Source organism: Papaver somniferum, chromosome 11, assembly GCF_003573695.1.
Source record: "Papaver somniferum cultivar HN1 chromosome 11, ASM357369v1, whole genome shotgun sequence".
NCBI classification, from domain to species: domain Eukaryota; kingdom Viridiplantae; phylum Streptophyta; class Magnoliopsida; order Ranunculales; family Papaveraceae; genus Papaver; species Papaver somniferum.
The window spans coordinates 136,995,650-137,003,996 of record NC_039368.1 but is presented as its reverse complement, the minus strand read 5'-3'; the positions used below and the strand labels follow the sequence as shown (position 1 = coordinate 137,003,996).

At 36.1% G+C, this 8,347-nt stretch overlaps 2 protein-coding genes across 2 annotated transcripts; both read left to right on the top strand.

Moving 5' to 3' along the window:
- Window positions 1–456: 456 nt before the first annotated feature.
- On the top strand, window positions 457–2,861 carry LOC113325285. Its single transcript, XM_026573484.1, has 2 exons — window positions 457–1,264; window positions 1,831–2,861. The coding sequence occupies exons 1-2, from the start codon at window positions 457–459 to the stop codon at window positions 2,859–2,861; spliced, it is 1,839 nt and encodes a 612-aa protein (XP_026429269.1).
- A 562-nt stretch (window positions 2,862–3,423) lies between these two features.
- On the top strand, window positions 3,424–4,269 carry LOC113325284 (uncharacterized mitochondrial protein AtMg00810-like). The gene has a single exon (XM_026573483.1). The coding sequence runs from the start codon at window positions 3,424–3,426 to the stop codon at window positions 4,267–4,269; it is 846 nt and encodes a 281-aa protein (XP_026429268.1).
- Window positions 4,270–8,347: the final 4,078 nt, after the last annotated feature.

Below are 8,347 nucleotides of genomic sequence, written 5' to 3'. Positions count from 1 at the left end.
TCTCAATTACCGTTTACTTAATTTTCGAAATCTTTGGATTTTGGTGTTTCCCCAGTTTAACCAACTAAGATAGCAAATGGAGAAAACAAAAATGGCATTTATGAACTCCTGTACATAGGTTATTGGAAAATGAATGATGCACAAATTGGCGAGAGCGAAACGGTTTCTTATTAATAATTTTTATTAGGAGATATTGTATATTTATGTAGATATTGTTTATATGGTTAGAAAATATAATAGTTATGAAAGATATTATTTTGAGTTAATGCTAGCTAAATCTGTTTTTGGTTATCTTCCTATTTAGTCTAAGGGAATAATGATTTTGTCACCAAGCTTTTCAATAATAAGAAATCTTCATCTTCTCTACCTTGTCGTTTCATGGCATCTGAGCCAGGAAAGACATTATTTTTTATTTTTTTATTTTAAAATCAGAAATTTGTGTTGAAGATTAATATTATGGCTGTTGTAGCTAATTTAGCGATCACAACCACTAACTCCGGTGGAAGATTTCTATCGTCACAAGATCGACTGGGTCTTGCTGATATTCTTACTGATACCCAATGGGAAATCATTGTGCAAACGGTGAAAACTTCGAATAATGATCCGAAGGAGAAGATTTATGGTAAATGGATACTTGATACTGGGGCTTCACGACATATGACAGGAAGTAAAGAGTTTTTGTTTAAAACTCATGAAATCGGTTTCTCTTCCGTAAAGCTCCCGAGTTGCACATACTCTCATGCTCCATGCGAAGGCACCGTAGTGTTTGAAAACAATATGAAACTACTTCATGTTTTATTCGTTCCTGATCTCCACTGCAATTTGATTTCTTTAGCATGTTTAATTAAAGATTTGAAATGTGTTGTCACTTTGACTGATAAGTTATGTGTGATACAGGACCGTACTACGAGGACGATGGTTGGTGTGGGTGAGAAACGAGAAGATATATCTTTCACAGTGGAATGCGCGGCAAATCGAGTATCTGCTGGAGAAGATTATTGTCTGTGGCATAGACGTTTAGGTCATGCGTCTAATAAGGTTATTTCTTTACTTCCGGGTGCGAATAAAGTTGATTGTCAGAAATTTGTTAATGAACCGTATGATATTTGCTTTAAAGCTAAACAAACTCGGACTACTTTTCCTGTTAGTGAGAATAAAGCAGATGACTTCTTCGATTTGGTTCATTGTGATGTGTGGGGTCCCTATCGTACTCCATCTTCTTGCGGTGCACATTATTTTCTTACCATTGTCGACGATATTCTCGGTGTGTTTGGGTTTATTTGATGGCACATAAAACTGAGGTGGTGCAAATTTTTCAGAATTTTTGTGCTATGGCTAGGACGCAATTTGATAGACAAGTTAAGAAGGTGCGCAGTGATAATGGTACAGAATTTCTTCCATTAATTTCATTATTTATTAAAAAAAGTATAGAATTTCAAACTTCATGTGTGGATACACCACAACAAAATGGGCGAGTTGAACGCAAGCATCGTCATATATTGAATGTGGCGTGTGCTTTACGATTTCAAGCCAATTTACCTCTTCGGTTTTGGGGTGAATGTATCTTAACTGCTGCTTATGTTATTAATCGCACGCCTATTCCCTTGCACAATGGGAAAACTCCATATGAATTGTTGCATAGAAAGCCTCCTTTTTATAACCTTATTCGGGTATTTGGATGCTCGTGCTATGCAAATATTGTGCCTCGTGATCGTAATAAGTTTAATCCACGAAGTCGAAGATGTATCTTTGTTGGTTATCCATATGGAAAAAAGGGTTGACAGTTATTTGATTTGGAAACGAAACAATTTTTTGTGTCTCGTGATGTAGTTTTCTTTGAAAACAAATTTTCTTACACAATTGTTTCTTCCGATAATAATAACAACGAAGATAATAATATTGCAATTGGGGTGGATGAGTGGTCTGTAATTTCTGCAGAACAATCTGGACTTTTAGTGTCTGATAGCACACAAATACTAGCCACAAGGAACCAAGGCAGCACGGAACAAGTGTCAGCAGAACCTAATAAGACAGACAGGATTGCTGGTCTGTCAGCAGCTTCTGGAGACAAATTTGTCTCATCTACAGATTTATCTCAAAATGTATCAGGAAGGGGGAGTCCAATGGCCACTAGTCGACCTAACATTAACGTGACACGGAGGACAAGTGAAGTCGTCACTTCACATGATTTAAATAAGTCATCATTTGAAGATTCAGAGACTTTTGTCTCTTCTGGCGTGAATGGAAATCATTCGCTGAACACGTCATCAGGTGAAGCTTCAGAGACTTTTGTCTCGACTGACGTGCATACACAGAATCTGGTACTGATGGGTGCAAAATCCGGTGGCGTTCCAGAAACTAATGACTCGTCCGGAGTGAATATGCGAAATGTGACAGACCGTGATTCACCTGGTAATATTCATCTACCTGACAACATTGCTACGGAAAATTTCTCGGAAGTTTTATTACCGGCTACAGAAAATAATGAAGTTGTCAGTGACATTTCTAACACGACTGTTAGAAGAAGTGCTCGGTCACGAGTTCCTAATACTCGGTTAAGAGATTATGTATGTAATACTATCGAAACAATAGATCCTGACTCCTCCACTCCTCACTCATCAACGTTCTCAGGTACGCCTTATCCCATAACTAATTATGTGTCTTGTGCAAATTTTTCTGCTAATCATACTCGTTTTTTGGTGGTGATAACTATTCTTAAAGAACCTACGAGTTATGCAGAAGTTGTTCGTCTTCCGGTTTGGCGCGTAGCTATGTCTAAGGAAATTGGTGCCCTTGATAAGAATGGCACGTTATCTATTACTGATCTTCCGCCAGGGAAGAAAGCTATTGGTTGTAAATGAGTTTACAAAATTAAATATAATTCTGATGGTAGTGTCGAGCGATACAAGGCTCGCTTGGTTGTTCTTGATAATAGACAAGTTGAAGGGGTAGATTATCATGAAACATTTGCTCCCGTAGATAAAATGGTTTCTTCTATAACATTTTTAGCAGTCGCAATTGCTCGTGATTGGGAGTTACATCAAATGGATGTTCATAATGCTTTTCTACATGGGGATCTTGATGAGGAAGTATATATATGCAACTTCCTCCAGGATTTTCGACTAAATATCCTGGTAAAGTGTGTCGACTCCATAAATCTTTGTATGGTCTTCGTCAAACTCCTCGTAATTGGTTTGCTAAGCTTGCAGGTGCTCTTAAGGCTTTTGGATTTGTACAGTATTTTGCTGATTACGCTCTGTTTACCCTACGACGAGGTGAGAACTTCATTAATATACTTGTATATGTGGATGATTTAATTATTGCTGGGAATAATTCCGCTGCTATTACTGCTTTTAAAGCATATTTAAGCCGTTGCTTTATATGAAATATTTGGGAAATCTCAAGTATTTTCTTGGTATTGAAATGTCTCGAGGAGCTGATGGTTTGTTTTTATCTCAACGGAAATACACCTTGGATATTCTGTCTGAGACTGGACTTCTTGGAGCCAAACCAGCTTCTTCACCCATTGATCAACATCATCGTCTAGCTCTAGATGATGGACCTCTCTATTCTAATCCATCTCAGTATCGTCGACTTATTGGACGTTTGATTTATTTGACTATTACACGTCCTGAATTGTGTTACTCGGTGCATGTGTTAGCTCAATTTATGCAGTCTCCTCGGTTATCTCATTGGGAAGCTGCTCTTCGAGTTCTTCGTTATCGAAAGGGCCATCCGGGTCAAGGGATTGTTTTACGTAAGGATAGTGCTCTCCAACTTAATTCTTATTGTGATTCTGATTGGGCCTCATGCCCACTTAGTCGTCGTTCGCTTACTGGTTATTTTATTTTTTTGGGAGGCTCACCTATATTTTGGAAGACAAAGAAGCAACACACGGTATCTCGTTCTTCTGCTGAAGCCGAGTATCGTTCTATGGCTCATACTTGTAGTGAACTCACGTGGCTAAAGACATTATTGAAATCTCTAGGTGTGTTTTACTCTCAGCCTATGCGTCTTTACTGTGACAGTCAATCCGCACTTCATATTGCTGCTAATCTTTTTTTCATGAACGCACAAAACATATTGAGATTGATTGTCATTATGTACGAGATCAAATTCAGTCTGGCGCTATTATTACTTCTCATGTTCGCACAAACGCGCAGCTTGCAGACATTTTCACCAAAGCTCTGGGTCGTCCTCTGTTTGAGTTACTTCTTCGCAAGTTGGGCATTCGTGATCTTCATGCTCCAACTTGAGGGGGAGTACTAGGAGATATTGTATATTTATGTAGATATTGTTTATATAGTTAGGAAATATAATAGTTACAAAAGATATTATTTTGAGTTAATACAAGCCAAATCTGTTTTTGGTTATCTTCCTATTTAGCCTAAGGGAATACTGATTTTGTAACCAAGCTTTTCAATAATAAGAAATCTTCATCTTCTCTACCTTGTCGTTTCATTTTTCCATTCAAGTAAACTAGCAAATGAATTTAGTATGAGCCTGAAAGTCTCAATAATAAAAAATTGGCATTCTCGGACACACATTTGTGTATATGTTGTCAATCTCATCCAAAAACTTCACAAAATCAATTCAAAATTAATGGGGTTCTTTCGGTTGTTTTGATTAAAAAAACACTTTGATGAACGAGCAATTTGGCTGTTATATATGCAAACAAACGACATTCTGAATAAAGTAAATAAACGAGCAGTATATTTTCTATTGACATGTAAATGGAAAAATGAAGATGTAACAAAGAATGACGCCAAAGTTACAAGTACGGAAGAAAAAAAAGAAAAAAAAGCGAGAGAACTAAAACAAGCTCACGATGGTGCGAGTTAGAACCTCCAAATAATAGTCTAAACAAAAGCTCCATTAAAAGCTGCTTAAGGTTCTTAAACTTAGGAAGACCCAAAGGAAAAGAAACAAATCACTCTTCAAAACATCATCAATTTCATACTGAAACGAGCAGTTGACAACATCAAGTTGCTCTTCATAGTTGAAGTTAGAGTCAAAATCATTCAAATCATCAGTATCCTGATATCCTCAGTCTCAGGAATTTTCATCTCTTATTTAGCATAAGATCTTATCAAAGGATGGTCAAGATACTCAATAATTTAAAGCACTTTTAGAATCTATTTCGGCCTCATTACCAGTAGAAACTCAATTAGAAGACAAAACCAAATCATTTAGTAAGATTTAAGCAAGTGAAGAGCAACAGAGCGTCACTTTCCAATGTGAACTAACAAAGCATGTTATTGATTAAACACTAGTACTAAAGAATTTGTAACGGACCTGGAGCTAAGCATGCACCTCGTTTTCATGGCGGCTAATGCAGATACCAATTTTGTTAAGGGTGTATCATTCCAAAAGCGAAATATGTTTAGTCTTGCATGAAATTTTTAAATCTTTACGACAAATTTTTGAGATCTTTGGAATTGGCCGTGTACGTGCTTTCCCACTTTTACCATCTAACAAAAGAAAATGAAGAAAAGAAGAAAGGAACATCTACAAAAAGTATGTGTTTACATCAACAAACCTAACATGGTCTTTTTAGGTTTGTTTGGATATTATAAGCAAAAGTCAGAAACAAAATACTTTTGATTCACAAAAAACTAACTATTTTATTTCAAAAAACTAACTATTTCATTCACAAAAAACTGCACGATGAGGCCAGGATTGCCCCAAGTTGGATCGGAACAAATTTTATATAAAAGGTGGGCCATTTTGTTCGCTCCATCACGATGTTTTGAACATGGGGAAATTAGGGGGAGACCCAAAAAAAATAATATTCTCGTTCTCAGGCCCACAATTAATTTTGTATACCGTGACACCCATAATTATATGAATCAATACATAATTGGTTATGCATACTATATTTTCAGGCATAACTCGTTATGCATACTAACTTTTTCAGGGGTATAATTGGCAGCGTAACTTGAACATAATATATCTAAAAATCCGAGCCTTAAAATTTTACAAATTTTATATCGTTGGAAATCTTTTTAAAAGAGATACGCAACGAGTACAAACAAGAATATCAAATTTTTGTTTTTAACGAAAAAATTGGAGGTGATCCTCATTTTAGGGAATTTTTTTGAAAACTTGATACTTAACCATTATGCAGTCACCAAAAACGATGCATAACACATTCTGCAGACGCATAACGAATTATGCAACCATTTTTTCGACTGCATAACAAGTTATGTATCTGCATAACAAAGTTATGCATCTATAACAAGTTATGTAACCATTGTTTTGATTGATTTTAGCCGTACATATAAAAAATTGATGCATAATGCAGTATGCATCCATATTTACGGATGCATATCAGGTTATGCATCTATTTTCTCGATGCATAATGCATTATGTAGCCATATTTTCGGACGCATAACAGGTTATGCAGGTTTTCTGGACTGCATAACAAGTTATGCAACAAATTTTGTAGATGCATAACAGGTTATGCATCCATTTTCACGAATGCATAACATGTTATGCAGTCATAACCACATCATCATCTTCTTTCATGTTTCATTAACTCCCACGCAAACCATTATCTTTCAGTTATTCGGGGGCTCTTGGTCAAAATCATGTATTTACACCATCATCTTCTTTCATGTATTTACACCATCATCTGCAATTAAACCTTCTTCACAACTCATCCAGTATTGCTTACTCCAACTCAATTCACGGCTGAGAGTTTCATAAAAATCTGAAATTCATTTCAAAATCTTCATTGAAAACAAGTTTTGATCATAAATCTATGATAACCAAACCGTGTTCTACAAACCCATTTAGGGATTTTTGCTGCTACCATTAATAACAATAGTGATTTTTGTTGCTTCAGTGAATTTTTGCTGTTATCAGGTTATGCATCTATTTTCTCGATGCATAAAACATCGTGAACCAATTTTCTCGATGCATAATGCATTATGCAGTCATATTTTCGGATGCATAACAGGTTATGCATCCATTTTCTTGACAGCATAACATGTTATGCAGATATTATTATAAGTGCATAACGTGTTATGTAGCCTTGTTTTTTGTTGGTTTCAATACTAATAAAAAGTAGCCTCATAACGTGTTATGTAGCCATTCTCTGTACTGCATAACAAGTTATGCAAAAAAAAGGCTACATAACTTGTCATCCACGTACAACAATAGCTCCATAACGTGTTATGCAACCATTTTCGGGACTGCATAACAAGTTATGCAACAAATTTTTTTAGATGCATAACACCTGCAACATAACCAACTCATACCAAGGTCAACATCTCAGATTCAAGCTTCAGAAATCCTTGGCAGTGACATCAGTTCCCTGTACAAAAAGGTAACAATCAATAACTTAATTTTCTTAGACCGTCATCTCCCAAGTTACTGGTGAAGTCTGTGAGCGTAGTCTTCTTGATTCATTAAAGATCAAATTGTGTTGACTTCTTGTTTCAACATAAAATTGTGTTGACTTGTAATCTCGCCAGTATATTAAAATAGTACAGTAAGCTAAGTTGTTAATGTGATTATTTTATTTGAAACTTGGCCACGACAGAGAAAAACAAATCATTAATCTATGCAATTACACACATGAGCTCTTGAATTCCTCCCGGCTCCCACCACGCCACATCATTAGCTAGCCAGTGCATGAGGAGTAGAGCATAGTACTTATGGATGACAGATGTTGTTCATGTAATGTTGATGTCAACGTGTGGACAGACATCATGCCACATCATGCCTCTTAAAATGAAATGATCCGAGGGATAAGTGTGTACAGAATATCCCTACGGCCTTTAATTCACAACTCAAAACGTTGATATTGAAGGAACATAATGAATAAAATGTATATAAAGCCCGTCATCATCTTCTCTAGCAAGAAAGGTAATGACTGAATCCGCTGTTTTAATTTATATCTGCTCAAACAAAAATTACTGCTCTAGTTCCATACGTTTCAGTGTTAAGCTTAGTTCCTCTCATTTTAGTTCTAACAGTATACCATTAAATACACTGAAACATTAGCTTAGTTCTTCTTGAACAATGTCTCACAAAAGAACTGAAAAGACTAGCAGGAGAAAGTAGTAGTCACCCAAAATCAAAACCTACAAAGTGTTGTATATAATTACCGCACCTGATCCGGAAGACACAAATAATAATTTGGTCTAGGAAACCTGGTTCTGTGGCTTCCGTCTAGTTCCCTGTTTACTTGTGAAGTCTGTGAGCGTAGTCTTCTTGATTCCTTCAGATTTTGTTCTCTTGGCTGCAAGTTAACAATCAATTGCTTAATTTTCTTCATGGGTTTTGTTTGAATTTCAATGTGCTTTGCTTAATTGAATTGATTGATTGATTTTTCAATTCA

Bases quoted from the DNA above. Each gene is read 5' to 3' on its own strand.
- LOC113325285 (XM_026573484.1), top strand. From the start codon at position 457: ATGGCTGTTGTAGCTAATTTAGCGATCACAACCACTAACTCCGGTGGA. The intron at 1,265-1,830 runs GTGTGTTTGGGT...CTCGTGATGTAG, and splicing joins CATTGTCGACGATATTCTCG to TTTTCTTTGAAAACAAATTT.
- LOC113325284 (XM_026573483.1), top strand. From the start codon at position 3,424: ATGTCTCGAGGAGCTGATGGTTTGTTTTTATCTCAACGGAAATACACC.